General features: G+C 36.9%; 1 protein-coding gene across 3 annotated transcripts in view; it reads right to left on the reverse strand.

Annotated features, from left to right (window-relative positions):
* Positions 1-23,416, reverse strand: part of MOXD1 (monooxygenase DBH like 1) — a 151,361-nt gene that overhangs the window by 110,325 nt on the left and 17,620 nt on the right. For 2 of the 3 annotated variants that reach the window (XM_041746398.1, XM_041746396.1), the window contains exons 2-4: positions 22,493-22,639; positions 21,077-21,244; positions 20,857-20,940 (exon numbers count right to left, since the gene is read on the reverse strand). In XM_041746398.1, coding sequence (XP_041602332.1) covers positions 20,857-20,940; positions 21,077-21,244; positions 22,493-22,639 — 399 coding nt within the window. The remainder of the gene's footprint in view (positions 1-20,856; positions 20,941-21,076; positions 21,245-22,492; positions 22,640-23,416) is intronic. The other variant, XM_041746397.1, reaches the window with a different exon arrangement.

A 23,416-nucleotide genomic window follows, 5' to 3' on the forward strand; every position in this document is an offset into this window, starting at 1 on the left:
TTTATTCTGAAATGATATGATGATTCTGAAATGATATGATGATTCATGTAGAAAATCCAAATTCCAACAATAAGGCTATAACCAGTAGGTGAGTTTAGCAAGAGACACAAGATCCATATATAAAAATCATTTGTACACATTGGTAACAAATAATCAGAAAATGAAATTTGGAGATAAATATTATTTAAAATAGCATCAAAAATATTAGATACTTAGTAATAAGTTTGGCAAAATTGTATAAGATCTCTATGCTTAAAATTAAAAACACTCCTTAGAGAAATCAAATAAGAAAATATTCATTATCTAGAGTTAGGTAAAATTTCTTAGTTACAGCACCAACAGCATAATCATAAAAAAAAGATGAGGTTTTTACCAAAATTAAGAACTTCTGTTCTGAGAAACACTGTTACATGAGAAAAGACAAACCACAGATTAAAACAAAATATTTGCAAATCAAATATGTGGTAAACTAACTGTATCCAGGCTATTAAAGCATACTCAAGGCTCAATAAGAAAACAAATATCCAATTTTTAAAAATGGACAAAGATTTGAAGATGCACTTCACCAAAGAAAATATATGAATGGTAAATAAGCACATGAAAGGGTGCTCAACATCCTTAGTTATTAGGGAAATGCAAATTTAAATCACAATGAGATACAATGATTAGAATGGCTAAAATTTTAAGACTGACTATTCCAAGTGATGGTGAGGATGAGAGCACCTGAAACATTCATACATTGTTTCTGGGAATGTAAAATAGTGCAACACTTTGGAAAACAGTTTGACAGCTTTTAAAAATAGTAAACACACTGTATACCATATGACCAGTCCTTCCACTCTTAGGTGTACATCCAGAGAAAATAAAGCATATGTTCATACAAAGACTTATACACAAATGTTCATAACAGCTTTATCAGTCATAGTCCCAAAATGAAAACAAGCACAAATATCCATCGGGTGAATATGGATAAACCTATTGTACTATATCCATACAAAGGAATATTATCTAATAGTAAAAAAGATGAACTATTATGAAAAACCGTCCTGTAACTTGGTTAGAACTGTATCTTGGGCCAAGAGTAATGGTGTGCCAGTCCCAAGACCACGCCTCAAATGGTCTTAGAGTTTCTATTTTCTCACTTGGAATCTTGCCACCACCATCTGAACAAGCTCAGTCTAGACTTCTGGAGAATATGATACATACTATAAAATAGATCTTGTTTCACATCTGAAACCTCCTAGACCAGCCTACAAAGAGGTGACTTCCCATCATATGAAAAAGCCCAATCACCATTCATGTACTGCCTACACAACCCAAGCAGCTTGCAGACTTATGAGAAAGGAATGCAATAAACAGAAGAACTCCCTTATTGATCTGTAAACTACAATAAATGTGTATTTGCTTAAAGCCTTTGAATTCTGGGGCGGTTTGGTGCACAGTAGTAGCTAACTGATACAAAATGAATATAAAATTCTAGTATATTCAATAATAAAACTTTATAAAAAATGAAAATGAACACACTATTTTCTACTCAAAAGCATGGCTGACTCACACATCATATTGAGTAAAAGAAGCCAGACACCAAAGAGTCCAAAATTCATAAAGTTCAAAAGAGGCAAAACGATTGAAGTCAGAATAGTGGTTATATCTGGAGAGAGGCAGGACCTGGAAGAGGAAGTGGGAGGCCACTTTTGGTGGACCGGTAATGTTTTATTTCTTGATGTTAATTCAGATTCCATGATTAGTTCATCTTCTGAAAATCCAATGAGTTGTGTACTAGTGTGTGTGAATTTTTATGTATGTAATGCAATAAAAGGATTTTTTAAAAATGAATTGGTTGAACAGCAAATTCACTGAAGAAGAAATATAAAAAAAAAGAGCATCAGTCTCACTGGTAGTCTGAGAAAAGTAAGTTGAAAGAACCAAAAATGTCACCTTTCACATATCAGTAGCCAAAATATTTAAAAACTGCAATACCCAGTCTTGAGGGGGAATGAGGAAATCTGCACACATTGCTAGTGTGTGAATTTTAGAAAGTTATCTGACAAATATATTAAAATTTGGAATGCCTATAACCTTAACTCAATGCATTTAGGAATCGATCCTACAGAAATGAAACCACTATGAGAATATTTAAAATATTATTTACAGTAGCAAAAATTTAAGTCACCTTGAATGTGAATCAACTGTAAATGGCTACAAAAATTGTGGTTTATACATATTAGGGGATTTCATCATGCAAATATTAAAATAAAAGTGTTCTTATATTTTTGACCTGCAATTATATGAGTGTTAACTTAAAAAAGCAAATCTTAAGTCATATGGACAGTGATCCTCCTTTTGTTTAAAAAAAGAAAGGCGATTAACTCAATAAAATCCGATATAGAGGAAAGGGGCAAGATGGCAGAAGAGTAGGGTCCCCAGGCCACCTGTCCCCACCAAATTACCTAGATAACCTTCAACTCATCCTGAAAATCTATGAATTCAGACTGAGATTTAAAGAGAGACCAGCTGGAAAGCTACAGTGAGAAGAGTTCGCGCTTCTATCAAGGTAGGAAGACGGGGAAAAAGAAATAAAGACACAAAAGGCCTCCAAGGGGGAGGGGCCCGCGAGGAGCCGGGCTGAGGCCGGGGCGAGTGTCCCCAGGACAGGAGAGCCCCGTCCCGGAGGAGCAGGAGCTGCACCAACCTTCACGGTTAGAAAGGGGCCCGCAGGGAGGTGGAGCAGGACCCAGGAGGGTGGGGATGCCCTCGGGCTCCCGGGGACACTAACAGGCACCTGCGCCCCGGGAGATGCCCCGAGCTCCCTAAGGGCTGCAGCGCGCACGGCGGGACCCGGAGCAGCTCGGAGGGGCTCGGGCGGCGGCTCCGCGGAGGGGGCTGCGGGGCGGGAGCGCAGATCCAACAGCGCAGGCCCCGGAGCACAGGGCGCCGGGACACAGCCCAGGATCCGGCCTCCCCCGGGACAGGAAGAGGCCGGGAGAGCCCAGGACAGCGAGGACGCTCCTGCCCCGAGCTGAGCAGATCAGCGGCCCCGCCCCGGAGCCCCCAGGCCCTGCAAACAGAGAGCGCTGGAGTTACTGTGGGAGCTGACTCCAGGGCTGCAGACCTGGCCCCGCCACTGCAGTTGTTCCTCCTGGGGCCTTGCAGGGTGAACACCCCCCACTGAGCCTTGCACCAGGCAGGGGCAGAGCAGCACCCCCAAGTGCTAACACCTGAGAATCAGCACAGCAGGCCCCTCCCCCAGAAGACCAGCTGGACGGACCAGTTCCAGGGGAAGTCAAGGGACTTAAAGTATACAGAATCAGAAGATGCTCCCCCACGTTTTTTTTTTTATTTCTGATTGCTTCCGCCACCCTTTTTTCCCCCTTTCTTTCTTTTTCTTTCTCTTTTTCTTCTCTTTTTTCCTTTTTTTCTTCCTTTTTTCTTTTTTCTTTTCCTCTTTTCTTTCCTTCTTTCTCTCTCTTCTTCTCCTTTTCCCAATACAACTTGTTTCTGGCCACTCTGCACTGAGCAAAATGACTAGAAGGAAAACCTCACCTCAAAAGAAAGAATCAGAAACAGTCCTCTCTCCCACAGAGTTACAAAATCTGGATTACAATTCAATGTCAGAAAGCCAATTCAGAAGCACTATTATACAGCTACCGGTGGCTCTAGAAAAAAGCATAAAGGACTCAAGAGACTTCATGACTGCAGAATTTAGATCTAATCCGGCAGAAATTAAAAATCAATTGAATGAGATGCAATCCAAACTAGAAGTCCTAACGACGAGGCTTAACGAGGTGGAAGAACGAGTGAGTGACAGACAAGACAAATTGATGGCAAAGAGGGAAATGGAGGAAAAAAGAGACAAACAATTAAAGACCATGAGGTTATATTAAGGGAAATAAACGACCGCCTGAGGAAGAAAAACCTACGTTTAATTGGGGTGCCCAAGGGCGCCAAAAGAGACAGAGGGCCAGAATATGTATTTGAACAAATCATAGCTGAAAACTTTCCTAATCTGGGAAGGGAAACAGGAATTCAGATCCAGGAAATAGAGAGATCCCCCCTAAAATCAATAAAAACCGTTCAACACCTTGACATTTAATAGTGAAGCTTGCAAATTCCAAAGATAAAGAGAAGATCCTTAAAGCAGCAAGAGACAAGAAATCCCTGACTTTTATGGCGAGGAGTATTAGGGTAACAGCAGACCTCTCCACAGAGACCTGGCAGGCCAGAAAGGGCTGGCAGGATACATTCAGGGTCCTAAAGGAGAAGAACATGCAACCAAGAATACTTTATCCAGCAAAGCTCTCATTCAAAATGGAAGGAGAGATAAAGAGCTTCCAAGACAGGCAGGAACTGAAAGAATATGTGACCTCCAAACCAGCTCTGCAAGAAATGTTAAGGGGGACTCTTAAAATTCCCCTTTAAGAAGAAGTTCAGTGGAACAATCCACAAAAACAAGTACTGAATAGATAGCATGATGACACTAAACTCATATCTGTCAATAGTAACTCTAAACGTGAACGGGCTTAATGACCCCATCAAAAGGCGCAGGGTGTCAGACTGGATAAAAAAGCAGGACCCATCTATTTGCTGTCTACAAGAGACTCATTTTAGACAGAAGGACACCTACAGCCTGAAAATAAAAGGTTGGAGAACCATTTACCATTCAAATGGTCCTCAAAAGAAAGCAGGGGTAGCCATCCTTATATCAGATAAACGAAAATTTACCCTGAAGACTGTAGTGAGAGATAAAGAGGGACACTATCTCATACTTAAAGGATCTATCCAACAAGAGGACTTAACAATCCTCAATATATATGCCCCGTGTGTGAGAGCTGCCAAATATTTAAACCAATTAATAACCAAAGTTAAGACATACTTAGATAATAATACACTTATACTTGGTGACTTCAATCTACCTCTTTGTACCCTCGATAGATCTTCTAAGCACAACATCTCCAAATAAACGAGAGCTTTAAATGATACACTGGACCAGATGGATTTCACAGATAGCTACAGAACTTTACATCCAAACTCAACTGAATACACATTCTTCTCAAGTGCACATGGAAATTTCTCCAGAATTGACCACATACTGGGTCACATATTGGGTCTGAACCGATACCAAAACATTGGGATCGTCCCCTGCATATTCTCAGACCATAATGCCTTGAAATTAGAACTAAATCACAAGAAGTTTGGAAGGACTTCAAACACATGGAGGTTAAGGACCATCCTGCTAAAAGATGAAAGGGTCAACAAGGAAATTAAGGAAGAATTAAAAAGATTCATGGAAACTAATGAGAATGAAGATACAACCGTTCAAAATCTTTGGGATGCAGCAAAAGCAGTCCTAAGGGGGAAATACATCGCAATACAAGCATCCATTCAAAAACTGGAAAGAACTCAAATACAAAAGCTCACCTTACACATAAAGGAGCTAGAGAAAAAACAGCAAATGGACCCTACACCCGGCAGAAGAAGAGAGTTAATTAAAATTTGAGCAGAACTCAACGATATCAAGACCAGAAGAACTGTGGAACACAGATCAACAAAACCAGGGGTTGGTTCTTTGAAAGAATTAATAAGATAGATAAACCATTAGCCAACCTTATTAGAAAGAAGAGAGAGAAGACTCAAATTAATAAAATCATGAATGAGAAAGGAGAGATCACTACCAACACCAAGGAAATACAAACGATTTTAAAAACATATTATGAACAGCTGTACGCCAAGGAATTAGGCAATCTAGAAGAAATGGATGCATTCCTGGAAAGCCACAAACTAACAAAACTGGAACAGGAAGAAATAGAAAACCTGAACAGGCCAATAACCAGGGAGGAAATTGAAGCAGTCATCAAAAACCTCCCAAGACACAAGAGTCCAGGGCCACATGGCTTCCCAGGGCAATTCTATCAAACGTTTAAAGAAGAAATCATACCTATTCTACTAAAGCTGTTTGGAAAGATAGAAAGAGATGGAGTACTTCCAAATTCGTTCTCTGAGGCCAGCATCACTTTAATTCCAAAACCAGACAAAGACCCCACCAAAAAGGAGAATTACAGACCAATATCCCTGATGAACATGGATGCAAAAATTCTCAACAAGATACTAGCCAATAGAATCCAACAACACATTAAGAAAATTATTCACCATGACCAAGTAGGATTTATCCCGGGGACACAAGGCTGGTTCAACAATCGTAAAACAATCAATGTGATTCGTCATATCAGCAAGAGAAAAACCAAGAACCATATGATCCTCTCATTAGATGCAGAGAAAGCATTTGACAAAATACAGCATCCATTCCTGTTCAAAACTCTTCAGACTGTAGGGATAGAGGGAACATTCCTCGACATCTTAAAAGCCATCTATGAAAAGCCCACAGCAAATATCATTCTCAATGGGGAAGCACTGGAAGCCTTTCCCCTAAGATCAGGAACAAGACAGGGATGTCCACTCTCACCACTGCTATTCAACATAGTTCTGGAAGTCCTCGCCTCAGCAATCAGACAACGAAAAGACATTAAAGGCATTCAAATTGGCAAAGAAGAAGACAAACTCTCACTCTTCGCCAATGGCCTGATATGATACTCTACATAGAAAACCCAAAAGCCTCCACCCCAAGATTGCTAGAACTCATACAGCAATTTGGTAGCGTGGCAGGATACAAAATCAATGCCCAGAAATCAGTGGCATTTCTATACACAAACAATGAGACTGAAGAAAGAGAAATTAAGGAGTCAATCCCATTTACAATTGCACCCAAAAGCATAAGATACCTAGGAATAAACCTAACCAAAGAGGTAAAGGATCTATACCCTAAAAACTATAGAACACTTCTGAAAGAAATTGAGGAAGACACAAAGAGATGGAAAAATATTCCATGCTCATGGATTGGAAGAATGAATATTGTGAAAATGTCAATGTCACCCAGGGCAACTTACACGTTTAATGCAATCCCGATCAAAATACCATGGACTTTCTTCAGAGAGTTAGAACAAATTATTTTAAGATTTGTGTGGAATCAGAAAAGACGCCGAATAGCCAGGGGAATTTTAAAAAAGAAAACCATAGCTGGGGGCATCACAATGCCAGATTTCAGGTTGTAATAGAAAGCTGTGGTCATCAGGACAGTGTGGTCCTGGCACAAAAACAGACACATAGATCAATGGAACAGAATAGAGAACCCAGAAGTGGACCCTGAACTTTATGGTCTTTATTCGATAAAGGAGGAAAGACTATCCATTAGAAGAAAGACAGTCTCTTCCATAAGTGGTGCTGGGAAAATTGGACATCCACATGCAGAAGAATGAAACTGGACCACTCACTTTCACCATACACAAAGATAAACTCAAAATGGATGAAAGATCTAAATGTGAGACAAGATTCCATCAAAATCCTAGAGGAGAACACAGGCAACACCCTTTTTGAACTCAGCCACAGTAACTTCTTGCAAGATACATCCTCGAAGGCAAAAGAAACAAAAGCAAAAAATGAACTATTGGGACTTCATCAAGATAAGAAGCTTTTGCACAGCAAAGGATACAGTCAACAAAACTAAAAGACAACCTACAGAATGGGAGAAGATATTTGCAGATGACGTGTCAGATAAAGGGCTAGTTTCCAAGATCTATAAAGAACTTATTAAACTCAACACCCAAGAAACAAACAATCCAATCATGAAATGGGCAAAAGACATGAAGAGAAATCTCACAGAGGAAGACATAGACATGGCCAACATGCACATGAGAAAATGCTCTGCATCATTTGCTATCAGGGAAATACAAATCAAAACCACAATGAGATACCACCTCACACCAGTGAGAATGGGGAAAATTAACAAGGCAGGAAACCACAAATGTTGGAGAGGATGCGGAGAAAGGGGAACCCTCTTACTCTGTTGGTGGGAATGTGAACTGGTGCAGCCACTCTGGAAAACTGGGTGGAGGTTCCTCAAAGAGTTAAAAATAGACCTGCCCTATGACCCAGCAATTGCACTGCTGGGGATTTACCCCAAAGATGCAGATGCAATGAAACTCTGGGACACCTGCACCCCGATGTTTCTAGCAGCAATGTCCACAATAGCCGAACTGTGGAAGGAGCCTCGGTGTCCATCGAAAGATGAATGGATAAAGATGTGGTTTCTGTATACAATGGAATATTCCTCAGCCATTAGAAACGACAAATACTCACCATTTGCTTCGACGTGGATGGAACTGGAGGGTATTATGCTGAGTGAAATGAGTCAATCGGAGAAGGACAAACATTATATGGTCTCATCATTTGGGGAACATAGATAATAGTGAAACGGAATTAAGGGAAGGGAGAAGAAATGTGTGGGAAATATCAGGAAGGGAGACCGAACATAAAGACTCCTAACTCTGGGAAACGAACTAGGGGTGGTGGAAGGGGAGGAGGGCGGGGGTTGGGGGTGAATGGGTGACGGGCACTGAGGGGGGCACTTGATGGGATGAGCACTGGGTGTTATTCTGTATGTTGGTAAATTGAACACCAATAAAAAATTAATTTATTTTTAAAAATCCGATATAATTTTGTGTTTTCTTGAACATGAAGTTTAGGACACAAATTAATGTGTTAACATTGGTTAACTCCAAACTGGAATCTGGGGAAAGCAGGACACTATTGTACACTTCACTTTTTTTCTTCTTGTAACAAGTATATATTACATAAAAAAAATGAAACAAATACACATTAGATAATACTTTTTGTTTAATTCCCAGCATTTAAATTTAAAAAAGAAGAAGAAGAACATGAAGAGTTTTAACATTAAGTAAAACTGGTAAGTTCATGTCTGGGGATAAAGTAACACAATGGTACCATTCAAGATAAAAATCAGTGACCCCATTTAGGTACTAAAGGCCACAGTCTGGGGTCCCTTTCAGCATTTCACACTAGGGGCTTTGGTATGATTAAGGCATTCTCTGATCAGAAAATGCAGTTACCCTGACAACAAGTAATTGCAGAGTTTCTGCATTCTAATCTGACATAACTATACGATGGATTTAAACTTTAGGCAGCAGCTGTGAGTTGGCCCCCGCACACGCAGATGTTGGTTGTAGCATCAAGTATTCTTTGCCACATGTGGGACCAGATGGAGCTTCCACACAGACAACTGTGTAATACTGGGAAAGTACAATGCTGAAGCAAGAGTCTTACTTTTTAGTCAATGACTGCTGCTTTCTATAAACTTGGAAGTCATGTTTTGGGGCCAAACTAGCCAAAGGGCTCATACATGTTTATTTTAAAAATATTCAGTCTTCCTGGGGTGAGGGTAGGGGCAGGGGGAATATACAAACAGGAAACTTATCAACAATGGGCAAGTTACTTAACCTCTCTAGGCTCAGGTTTCCTCCTCTATAAAATGAGGATAATAATAGTACCTGCTTCCTAGGGTTTTTCTGGTGATGGTTGAGCCATAAAATGTACAGTGGTCTCAATAAGTGTTTTATTTTATTTTGGTGCTTAAACACATGAACAGAGAGGTTGTGTCCTAGTCATCCTCACCATACCTGCCTACCTCCCTAAGATCAATTTAGTTGTACTTTCCCCAAATTATTCCTTCCAAACGTCACGAGATGGTGCCCAGACCTTCACTCCTTTCTTTCACCTATACTACGTACTTTGAGAGCAATGTTCGCTCACCAGTTTTAGGGTTTCTCTGTTATTCAGATGTGCATATTTCTCCCCATCTGGACTGGGGGGTCCTTGGGGTAAAAGACTAATCTTGTATTGCCTTATATCTGACAAAAGACATATTACTGAATACTCTTCAAGCAGGTGCTCATTAGATACTCATTGATTCTTCTTCACAATTGGGAGGGTAGTGCAAAGCTATATATCCAGCCAATTAAGACATATAGTGTATCACATACACTGATTTCTGAAACAAACCACCAAGTGACTCTCCTATACTCTCAGGACTTCCTCAGGCCAGGGTAAAAGCTGAAAGGCTAGGGGTAGTATTTACAGGATCGCTAATGTTATTTACTTGGTCTTGCCTTTACTTAATATTTAAAGTTCTACGCACAACAATTCAGTGAGATTTCAGTGATAAAAAGATCTTTTATTGATAATGGAATGCATTAGAGCCAGCAAGGTCACCTTCAGTATACAGTTTCCAGAATGGGGCCATTACCTTATAAACATTAATGTATAGAGTTAACTTTGATACATTTCACTAGGCCATAAATCTTTTCCCTTTATAGAATAAAGTATTCCTTATATCCGAATTAGTTCATGTTGAAATTTTATAATGAAAGTCAGCTGTGGTTCCAGGGAACAGCTGGTGTTTTTGCATCTGCATCCATGAAGAAATATGCAATGCATCAAGGAATGACCTATCTCAAAACCATAAACTGCTTAAATCTTTTTCATGTGCAGACAACTAGCAGTGTATTTTGATAGATGCTCACTATATGCTCAGTTTTTAGAATATTTGTTGAATAAAACAGTGTAATTACTATAAAAATGTGTATTGATGCTACTTAACATGAAGAATATAACCTAAATATAGTCTTTCCCAGTCTGCTGGGAAGTTTTAATAAATATGAAGCAAGGATTCTTAATCAGTGAGTTTTTATCAAGATCACTTGGGCAATTTTTCCAAATGTAGCAACAACCACCCACAAACATAAGGGCCTGGACTCCATTCCTGAAGATTCTATTCAGACTATTCATCTTAGATTGTGAATCAAGGGATCCCTGGGTGGCGCAGCGGTTTGGCGCCTGCCTTTGGCCCAGGGCGCGATCCTGGAGACCCGGGATCGAATCCCACGTCGGGCTCCCGGTGCATGGAGCCTGCTTCTCCCTCTGCCTGTGTCTCTGCCTCTCTCTCTATCTCTCTGTGACTATCATAAATAAATAAAAATTAAAAAAAAAAAGAGATTGTGAATCAAGAAAAATACAATGACTCGATGAAGCCAGATTCAACCACAATGTTTCTGATATGCGAGTGTAATATTTTTCTTTATAAAATAAATACACTATTAAACTTTTATATATTATCTAAATTTTTGATGTAGAAACACATATATTTTAAACACGCCAAAAGAGGCTTGATACTTTAAAGAACAGTGCAGTCTTGTATAACTCGGTTAGGATTATCTAAAAACTGATCTCTGATTTATAAGTTTTATAAACTCAAATAGTAGATAACTAATTTATTTAAAGTGAAATTCTACTATATACGTAAATTTTTCCTGCTAATTACTAAAAGCACTATTCATAAAAACTAGAAAAAATTAATTGTTGTATCAAAAAGGAAACAATGGATCTCATTCTGTTTTGATAAGTCTATAGTTTTTTTTACATTGAAAACAGACACCAAAGTAAAACTGGCATGTTATATCCTGTGGGAACACACGCAAAAATTCTCTTCATTTCTTTACAACTTTTTAGGACAACTTTTCATTGCAGATCATTTTATAAATGTTATATACATACATAAATCAAGTTTATGAATTTATTTTATAAATTTCCAGTTTTGTTAATTCCAATATTTAACTAAAGTCAAAGAATTTTAAGTTGAAGGTCAATTAGAACAACCTCTCAGTTACACAGACTTATAGTCTTTGAATTGTGTTATTAATATAAGTTCATCTCTTGAGAAGCACTGTAGTGCAGTCACATTAACTTGCAACTGACCAATGGTTAGTGCGGGATTAGAACCCGTGCTCTTGGTCTGGTTCTTAGGCCACGCTGAGATGTCAGTACTTCTTTCTTCAACAACATAGCTCTTGGTTTTAGGGAACTTTTCTCTGGGTGTTTTGCCATAAACTGAACTTCCAAATTAAAATGTTATTGTTTCTCCCCACATGTCCCTTTTCATGGACTGTTACAGTGAAGGAGGATAAAATAGGTCATCACCATTATTTTTACTTAACTCCAAAGAGGACTGTACTTCAGTTTAAACAGAAGGCTTGTTCTTCTCTAGAAGACCTCTAAGGTCTTATTCCCAATGATCCTTATGCTACAGGATGTGTCCTGTAAGATTAGCAGGCAATTTTCTTTTCAATGAAATTATTTCTAATTCCTTTCTCCCTAACATCAGCTGAGATTTAACATTCCGTGCCTTTTTATAGCCATATACATAATCTCTCACCTAATCATCTTAACTCCAGTCTTATTTAAATGACTTCCTAAATCACAAACTATACTTGATATGTGTCATTTCATGTTAATAAGCATTTCCAAACCCCAAGTTGGAAAATGGTAGAGTTCTGTGTACTCAAATGCTACCCAACGAGGTCTAAGTCAGTTTCTAGGACCTTTGAACTGGTATCTCTGAAAGGTTCTGGTGGAATTTGCTTATGTAGCCCTCAGTCTATACACTCATCCTGTAGGATTCAAAAGTAGCCCTGGCTCTGAAAAACTAACTCAAAGGGCCTATAACTGAATATAAGCTATCAGACATCTCTCACCCAAATTATTTTTCATTGCAGCAAAGATCAGCTAGAAGGCTTGGGTTAGTAGAGTTGTAGAGAGAAAAGTCCACTTTTGCTAGGAAGATCTGTGCTGGGTCTTGGCTCTGCATCACAGAATTTGGGTAATAGTGTTAAGCAAGTCACCTATGCACCTATGCTTCAGTGTGTTCATCTGGAAAGTGGTGCTAATTCAACTTGCCTTATGGGAGGCTGTGAAACTCTAACAAGAAAATGTATTTAAAATAGTAAAAAACAGAGAAGCATATAGTTATCTTTAAGTATCTCTTGCTTGAGAAGCAAGAGTAACAGGAATTCAAACCACAGGGTATCCAAACTGCAGTACATATTTCACTTTTAGTTTTAGCAAGTCATACCTGCATACCTCCCTGAATTTAAGTAAAAATCATTCCTATCTTAATATTACCATACTTCTTCTTACACCCATATTACCATCAACATGCAGAATCCAACATAAATATCTTAGTACAGATTTAGTGCTCTTGATAAAAGTGCTGTTCATTAAATTATTTACCAAGTTTTATAGCCAATAATTATCAATAAATGTGCTAATGCTTTGCAGTTTTGTTGTCCAACCTTTTAGACTACTTTAAAAAATGTACTAGATTGGGAGTAGAGTTGGGTGGTAGAAGAGCAACAAAGAAAAATAAATATTTTTTCTGTCTGTTGGAAATGGTATTATTTAAGGCCACAGAATGGAAGGCTAATGGGTGACCTAAGAATGTGAAAGAATATTTCCCAGAGGATAGTCAACAGCTGGCTTTTATCCTTAGTTAGACAAGAACAGGAGGAAATTAGCTTAAATTTCATTTGAGTTAGAATAATGGAAGCAAGCTATGAAATCTAATTCCCAGGGAATCTTTTCTTCAAAATAAAATAGAAGCTGACTTCCTACCATGGTTTCAGTGCAGCCCTGATAAGTATGAGAAATTACTAGAAGTTTGAGTCCATCTCCATAATCCCCATCAAGAGAAGAAAACAGGGCAGACCGGGTGGCTCAGAGGTTTAGCGCCGCCTTCAGCCCAGGGTGTGATCCTGGAGACCAGGATTGAGTCCTCTGTCAGGCTCCTTGCATGGAGCCTGCTTCTCCCTGTCTGTGTCTCTGCCTCTCTCTCTCTGTGTCTCTCATGAATAAACAAATAAAATCTTAAAAAGAAAAAAAAAGAAAAAGAAAACAAGCAATTATGAGACTTTTATGTAACAGGTGTTTTCACTTGTATTTATTTCATCTTCACTGGCAATTATTTTTCCTACTTTACAAGTGAAGACGTAAACTCAGAGTTAAGTTTGCTCAAGGTCGTCAAGTTAATGAAACGCAGAGTAAGAATACAACTCCTCCCTACCTCCAGCAACTCTGCTATGCACTGTACCGACCTGAAAGCCTTGCTCACCCTGGCACTCTCAGTTTCTATCCCTATTTGAAACTGACATCATGTCCAAGATTTAGACTTATTTATTTATTTGCTTGCTTATTTATTTACTTAGATTTATTTCGTAAATAAATTAGAAATATATCTAGTATTTATGAGCTATCTAATATATGACAGAGATAAAAAGAACTCTATGGATATTATTTCATTTGATTTGAAACAAGTACTACTATTATCCCCATTTCACAGATGGAAACCTAGGTTTCAAAATACATGTTAAAATACATGTTAGGAGAGCCTAGGCCCAAGGAATTAAAGAGAGAGGCCTTTAAACTTCCAGGGAAACAGCATTTTCCCTAAGCGCTTTTTACCTCAGCGAACCTAGGGAGACTGAGAAGCAAGAGCATCAGGAATTCAGACCACAGTGCATCCAAACCCCAGCACATATTTCACTTTTAGCTTTAGGAAGTCATAGATATTTAGAAGTAAAAAGAGCCATGTGAAATCATCGGATCTAAACCTTTTATCTTACAAACAATTTGAGGACCATGGTGAGGTTAAGTACTTTCTCTAGGGTCAGAGAGCTAATTAGTGACAGAGTTAGCAATAAATCACTTCCATGAAAAGACATGCATTCAAAGTGAATTAAATTACCTTGTACTCTCAAGTGGCTATTAAGAACACCCAAGTAGCTAGATAATCTCCAGTGTTTCTGTTAAGTAGATGTAACCCAAGAAAATCAAGAAAGAATTTAGCACTGAACAATCTAAGTCAGCAATCTTTAAAATGTGCTAATTTGAGTCAACGCATTGTTGTTAAAAGCAGAGTTCTACCCACTGTTTTCTGTACAAAGTTATAATTTCAGCCATGGTAAATGGCCAAGTATTTTCATCTCTTCCAGTGGATAAAAGATATATAAAATTTCAGATACACTGAAAAATACATATATGTAAAAGCATTTTGGTATTTATAAACCTTGGATGATAAATTCCTGAAGAAGAGGATTCTCATGATTTTACAGCATAATTTTTCCAGAAGATAAAGAATTTTCTATTTTGTCAATGGGTGACAAAATCCACATGTGCCAGGGGTAGTGCCTTGGCATTAAGAATTTAACAACCAAATATAGTGTTATCAAGTATTTAAAAGGAATGGAAAATGTTTTCACAGAAGGCATACTTTGAAACTTAATTTCTTTCAACATCTTAAACAGATCTAACTAAATACCCAAAGATTTGTCTTTAGGAAATATGGTTAAATTGGTAACAAGACAAAGGGAAACATTGATAAGCCAAAAAAGTTCCACAGAGTTGGATATAAATAGGTGAAAATACAACCATTTGGTCAACAGTCAATAGAAAACACTTGCTAGTCTGCCACCTAATAAAATGAAACTGAAGGTGAACACATGAAAAAAGAATGAGAACTAAAGCATAGAGTCTATGGAAATGCATCCTGATGACAAACCAAAATGCCATTTCCATCAGGGAAGAAAAATCACATCAATGACAACATACTTTGAAATATCATTTCAGGGGAAAAAAGGAAGAAGATATAGTGACAAAGAAGAGATCATTCTAATAGTTGTCAGGTCATGTATTTTAACACTGAAAATTCATACAATCTACTAAATTTAATGTAGAAGTCTTACACATTTTCAGAAATAGAAATCCTTTATCACACTTGACATTTCAGAATATGTTAATGCTAAAGTCTCCAACGTGATGGTGTCCTTTTATTTAGAAGAAGGAGGAGGAAGAGGAGAGGAAGTAGAAGGAGGAGGAGGAGGGAGAGGAAGGAGAAGTGGAGGAAGAAGAGGGAGGAGAAGAAATAAATATAACAGGGAAAATGCTCAGCAATGTTTATTTAACATGGTATGTAAATAAACCCAAATGTTCATGCCATGTGCTTAGGAAAGGAAAATCAATTTTTGAATGACTATTCCATGGCTATACAGTACTCTGGCTTCAAGAACGGTCACTCAGTGTCATTTATTTTTAGATTTTCTTGTCCTAGGAAACATTTCTTCAAATTAAATAGGTCAGATTTATGAATAACACCAATAGAAAAGAACAGCAGCATCTATATCATGTCAAGAAAGATGTTCTGTTCAGTAGCAAGTATGCAGCAGAGCATGTCTCTTCATGCATCTATTAATGAAAAGAATGATGATAGTGTTTTGTTTATCTCAACTTCACATTTCTCCACAGCAGAAAGCTTTCAAATTTCATTGTCTAAATGAAATGAGGGACAATCTAGGTTTTATTTGGAATTCTGACTTGTCTAACTTTGGCAAGTGGCAGTATCATAGCCAATTAAGTTTATCTGAGGCACAGTTATTGCTAATTGGAATTCTGACTGTCCAGAAAGGGTTGGCTGGTTTGGGATCCATCAGCAACCCAGAAAGTGAACCAGATGATCAACAGATTAGCAATTGTTCATTGCTAGAGATCTACATAATTTTATTTAATTACTTTATTTAACAAACACTATGTGCCTGCCAGGCATTGTTCTAAATACATGTTAAACTTCTTTGATTCAGTTAATAATTACAATAACCCTATTAGGTAAGAACTAGTATGCCGATTTTCCAGATGAGAAAACTGAGGCACAAGGAAGTAAATAATTTGCCAGAGGTCATACAACAAATAAAGGCCATCCTTTCTTAAAACTCAGCAACGGTCAACCTTTTAGCATGATGCTCTTTCATTTTCTGCGTCTCCTTACCAATGAAAAGTCACTCAGACAGCAACATTATAATAGTTGGGTTCATTAAAAGTTTTCTATGTGTCAGATATTATGCTAAGTGGTAATACAGTTTTTTTTAACCACTACATAACTTTCAGTCCCAATAATCCCATGAGGAAGTTACCATTAGAATTTAAATGATAAAATGGAGCTGCAGCTGACAAATAACCTTCCAATGATTAAATGACTGGTAATGGAAAGAAAGCATCTCCATCAGAGCACAGAACCTACCTCCGATACCAGGAGGCTTATTGCCTCCCTACTGGAAAGGTGAGCCTGTAAGGCAAGATGGCTACCAAATGGTGAGACAGCCTAGCTGTTTTTCTTTTTTCTCCTCTTTAACATATTATGTTATGTTTAAATGGATGAGTTAGGAGTTCAATTTATCTATGAGAGAGTTCTCTACAAAACGACCAACCAAACAAAAAAAAGCCAAATGAGTATGTTAAACTAGTTATATAACCCCAGCTTCTAATACAGGACATCCAGTCGTTACTATCAGGTGATAATGATATTACTGTTGACTAAAGAGAGTGGAAATAATCACTTTCTCTAAACAATTTTAAATTTAAGGTAAAGGTATTATTTGTCAAAGCTTAAACAGGGTTATATTTAAATTTGGAGATATGGGCTGGACAGTGGGTCTCAGAGAGAGATACATAGAGGTGATCTCATATGAGAAGTGTGGTTTTAATAAAATTACTAAGTTTTCTTTGTATAATTTCCATATCTGTCTTCCAGTGTGATATGCTGTCATCTGACAATATAAATATTTTAAAATCACAATTTTAAACATTTTTCACAAAATCAAATACAAATCAATAAATTGGAATCACAAGTGAATTGAAACCACCAATAATTTTTATAATAATTCCATTACTTCTATGGATGAAATTATTAATGTTTGTTATTTTATAGTTTTATAAAATATTTACCTTATTTTATATTTTTGGTAGTAAATAATTTTTATCATTACATGATTAAACTTTAAATTAAAGATGTAATTAATATTTTTAATTTTAGTCATTTGCATTAAATATATTCACAAACAGGCACTGATATATTTTATTTATCTGCTTAATTTTATGGTTATTATAACTATGAAATGTATATTGGACAGTACTATTAACATTTAAACTGCAATTACACACTTTTCTTTGTTTGAAATGAGTCCAGACAACAAAATTGATTTCTCACAATATTACTATTATCAATATGTTCTTAAAACTCACAGCAAATGATATATAATACAATATAAAAGCAATGTTCTTTTTCTGAGAAAGTATTTTTTGGTTTTTGCATCAGAGAAGAACTGAGTTGTTTTGATACAGTGGGTTGTGGAACATAAAATAAGGAATAAGGACAAGCACCTAGCTGATGGCTTTTCAAAACATATGAGTCTTTGATTCTATAAAAAGAAGATATAGTTCTCTTAAATTACTAGAAATAATCTCTGCTAAGGAAAAGAGAATGGAAATCAGGTAATTTCTTAAGGTAAGTTTTAGATCTATGAACTCTACTCTAGAAATATGTTAAAATTTTATGGATGCTGGCATAAGCCACAAATTAAAACTGTTTTTTAAGGATTGTCTCAAAATATATACGACCTGAATTATTTTTACAATCTTTATTTTTACAGATTTATTTGGGGGAGAGAGAGAGAAAGAGAGAGAGAGAACAAGTGGGGGGAGGGGCAGAGGGAGAGAGAGAATTTCAATTAGACTCTCTGCTGAGCACAGAGCCTGGTACAGGGCTCGATCCCAGGACCCTGAGATCATGACCTGAGCTGAAATTAGGAGCCAGCAGCTTAACCGAATGAGCCACACAGCGCTCCTATTTTTACGACCTACATATTTTGAATTTATTTTCCAAGTAAAGCTTTTTCTTCTCTCTCTTTTTTTAAGATTTTATTTTTAAGTAATTCCTACATCCAATGTGGGGATTGAACCCACAACCCCGAGATCAAGAGTTGCATGCTTTTCTAACTGAGCCAGCCAGGGACCACTTTCTCTTTTTGCATATTATCCTATTTAGGTTCATTTCTGAGTAAAATGTTTCATAACACTTAAGGATCTTTAAAACATTTTAAGATTTAATAACAATCTCAGGAATCTATTCTATAAGTGGTATTCTTAAGTAATAATAGAATTTTAAATTCCAGCCACCAACCCTCTGCCCTTACAGCAACCACTCCTCTCTCCCTCAAATCCCCTCTTGCTAGGGGTAAAGAACTTTCATCATTTTATAGAAGTCCAAAAGCATATCTGAGTATTACTATGATAAGCACACAATGGGAAAACTAGCTAAGAATTCTTGAATGGATACCAAGTAAATGTCCTACATAGAGAGTTAGAACATATACTCCCCCTTTAAGAGCAAATATTTTTTCATTCTACTTAATTATTAGCATTAATAACAATGAAGAAGAATAAAAATGCATTAATGTACGTGGTTACAGACTGCAATTTTATCAATTAATATTTGCTGGAAAATGAATCAGGGGCCCATTTTGCGAAACATTTGCTTTCATTTCTGAACGTGTGATTTTACATTTGTCCTTTAGGCTGAGTTCCCATTAAATCTATTGCAAATGACACACAGTACTGTATAACATATAGTATATATAAATATAACATTCTCTTTTCTGGGAAAGGTGTTTCATCAGCAAAAGGAAAGGCCTTTAGGCACAGTATTAAGGCACCGGCAAGAAACAGAAAATAACATTGCACAGAGGTAAGTGGCTCATTTGAAGTCTCATTATTGGTAAGTCATCTGACTGCAAAAATACTACACAAATATTTAGGACTACTTAGTAATTCAGTAAACATTCTCTCAATCAGCTCCTCTTGTCTCTGTAAGTAGTTATGAATCATATGTGTAAACAAAAGGCAGCTCTGCACCACTAGACAAGTACATTAGAAATTAACAAACTTAAGTTACTTATAGAATGTATTCAGTGTTTCCATCTCTGCCAAAATACTTTGAGGTTAGTAGGGACATGTTATGACTGACCACCCTTTACAGACGAAGAAACCAGGGCATTACCCCAGAGCGACTTACCTGAGAGCACATAGTTAGTGAAAGAGACAACCAGCAAGTTGAACCCATATACTTCCCTCTGGATTCTAGAACCTACAAATTTGCACCTTTCTCACACCCATGCTGCTTTGCTACATAGTCTGAGGCTGACAAAAAGCTGATGACATCTGGCCGTCTGAAGGTTTAGAGTATTTGTATGCGTGATTGAATTCTATCTTATTCTTTCTTCTGTCTAGGACACTTTCCCTACCGTCTCATAATAGTTTCTTTGAGAGCATGGATTGTATATTCAGCCACTGTGGAACTACCAAGCAATTTCAAGTAGACCCAAGGACATATAATTCCTTAAAAATACTTGTTCATTCACTAATTAGATGCAAAAGTTTTGGGAGACTTTTCCTGGTAGAGGCAGGAGGGAATTATAAGCCATAGGCAAACTGAGTTTATTTATTACCCAATTCTGTATTTTTTAATTCCTACAATCTACTAATTTTCCTGTTTTCCTATTCTCAAAAACTCACTATAAAAATTGGTTTTTTGACAATATCCAATATTTACAGTGAAGCAGACATTCTCAAATATTGGTGGGTAATATAATCTTCCTGTATATAATCTATTGATATGCAAATATATTACTTAAATTGAAACCCTAGCGATTCCAACTGTACAATGTTGCATAAGAAACAACTAGCAGTGGGGCGCTGGGGTAGCTCAGGGGGTTAAGTGCCAGACTCTTGATTTCAGCTCAGCTCATGATCTCAGGGTCATGAGATTGAGCCCCGAGTCAGGCTCCGCACTGAGCTTGGAGTTGGCTTGATATTCTTTCCCTTTTTCTTCCCTCCCCCACTGCTCTTCCCCCTGCTCGCAGGAGCTCTCTTTCTTTTAAATAGATAGATGATAGATAGATAGATAGATAGATAGATAGATAGATAGATAGATAGATAGATAAAATCTTTTTAAAAAGAGAAAAGAAAAAGAAATAACTAGTGATGTTCAAATCCATCCCACAACTTTTACCTTACAATGTAAAATTAGGAGACAAAAAACCCAAAATCATAGCTATAATCCAAGATTTCTCTCTAAATTTAGTGACTCCTAAGACAGGGTAGGAGTCAGATAAGCCAGTTCTTTGTTCTTGAAATAGCTTTCCCATACTTGAAAATCATTTCTATTTTTTTAGGAAAATAACATATCTCTTTCATTCATACAAATTAAATTTAGCCTGTGAGTGAGTCACATACCTTTATTACATGATGCTTTTCCTGGAATACAGGAATCTTAAACATTTGACACCAATAGGTCGTACCTTTGTTTGGGATGGGGACCTGTCTTAATAAAAAGGGGAAGGGGACACAAAGTCACATTCTCTTGACATGCTATTAAACACAACAGCATAAGTAAAAACTCTTACATGTTTTCAATAAACCCTCCCTTTCAATAATAAAACCTGAAAAAACTTACGTCCTGATTTACCAGGTCAAAGTACGGTACAACTGTAGGCAACACCTTGCTTGCCTCATGATTCAACAGCCGTAAACTCTTAGTGCCACGATTGGAGTCATGGTACTTAGGACCAGCTTCTCCCACATCTTCATGGTGGTAGGCCCAAATCACTCTCACAGTGCTCTCCTAGTGATCAGACAGGGGCAGCGTTATGTCCCATGAGGACACTTCCCTTAACACTGAGCTGAGTTTAGAGAACTCTATTTAAAGCAGGACAGAGACGTGAAGAAAAGAGAATAATGACATTTGGAGTCCTCAATATGGTCTCCAGCAGTAATTGTGTCAATTTGATTAGATCAGTAAGTATCCAAAAAGATAAGTTTCTCTTTGGAAGAAACAGTCTCTCTCAGCACACAAGATTCTGTCTGCCAGATGAAATTGGTTTTCATTCAGCAAACACAAGAGATTGCTCAAGGCATGGTGGGGCAGAAGGAAGACTTACTAAGGTATAAAGAAATTGTTCTGTCCTCCCACAGATAAAAGTGTCTTTGCCAGATCTTTGTAATAAGAACTTTGAAAATAAATAATAAGGCAAAAGCTATTTATTTTAAAAGCTATATTATTTCTTAATAAGTCAAATGACTATAATTATTTTTCCAATTAAAGTATAATTGCACTGTATATTACATAAAAAGTGATCCATGTCTTTGCATGTGTTTTTTCCCTTCCTCTTTTAATCTTTATGCTGAATGTTTATCAAAACAGCTTCAGATCAATTCAGCTTCAGATTTTTACATTCCCATTTTTTAAACTTTAATTTATCAAATAAAAAAGATAATTTGATTGATCTATAAAAAAAATGAAATCAATCCAAGAAATTCATGGACACTTGCAAAATACCACATGAATTATCTACTGTCTAAATATTTAATTTCCATATGTATAAAGATTAATGTTTGCATGAAGTCTGACAATAAGAAATCTTGTATAACATGTCAGTAGGCAATTTTAATAAATCTACTATTCATCTCAATTTTAGAAATTTACAAAAATGAACCAGTCACAAATCAGATGAATTATATCCTGATGTTCAGTATCTAATTCCTTCTTGTGTAAATACATTTTTTCCAACCTTTATCTATTGTGTATACTCAAATTTTATAGAGAAAAAGCTAGAAACCTTACAGATAAAATCATACTCACTTTAAATGGCCTTTCAAAATGCTAGATTCACACAAAAATTGTTTTTATTGAAATGTGTAGTCTTAGATTTTCTGTGGCTTCTAAAAAGATTTCAAAGATATTCTAAAACAGACTGTGTGACTTTGTTTTCAAAGGTTATTTTTAAATATTTGTTCCTTTTATTCTATGAAATGTTTCACAACTGTAAATGTACAATTTGTTCATGCATGCATCCTCTTGTAGACTCCTTACCGTTATACTCTTGTCATTTATGTCACATGTATGCAGTTCTCTGGTAAATTCAATTATTGTGTGGGTACTATTTTCCATGGCATATTCCAGGTGGTAATCTTGCTGAGCGTCTTTTTTCAACTCTCTGTTTGCATTTGTAAAATAATCCTGAGGAAAATAAGGAAAAGAAAAATTAGGATATCGCAAATTCAGAGTGAAAAGAATTTAGATTAAGAATATTTATAGTACCTTTAAAAAAAAAAAAACACTGATTCTGTTTATTTACAAAATCCTGTATCTACAGTCATTAGATAAAGTCCTGGGAATTTTCAAGTATCTGGAATATCCCAACTAGGAAATCAGTCCCCTATGAAAGTAGTTCATATTTGAATTTCTGGCCCTTTGGGAAAGTGTGGTATGGATTTACAGTATCATAGCATCAAAAGAAATGGAGTAAACAAACATTCAAGATCATCTGTTACTTTTCCTTCATTATACAAATGAAAAGAGGAACTTCAAAACTGTGAAATAGCTTGCCCCAAAGTGAATGGACTCCTTTGTAACAAAGATAGAACCAACCCCAAGGTAGGCACTTTTTCATTGCTACACCAGGTAGAGCTTCTCTTCCTCAATCCTAAAAGCAAAGAGGTTATAGGTTAGCCTGAGGTTATAGGTCATTTCAGTATGTGCTTTAATAGCAAATGCTTATTAAAATGAAATGCAATGGAAAAGTATGGAAAGAAATGGAACTAGATGAATTACAGGATATTGAAAACCTGGAGAAATTTTTTTTTATGGATCAGCCATGATTTTTGTACTAAACTTGATCACTGATATACAGATCACTTCTGGGATGCAAACAAATGCAATGGAGAGGTCATGCGCTTTGAAATCAAATGACTTAGGACCTGACCCCTAGCTCTACCCCTAAATATCCTTGGAGAA

Source organism: Vulpes lagopus, chromosome 2 (assembly GCF_018345385.1).
Source record: "Vulpes lagopus strain Blue_001 chromosome 2, ASM1834538v1, whole genome shotgun sequence".
NCBI classification, from domain to species: Eukaryota; Metazoa; Chordata; class Mammalia; order Carnivora; family Canidae; genus Vulpes; species Vulpes lagopus.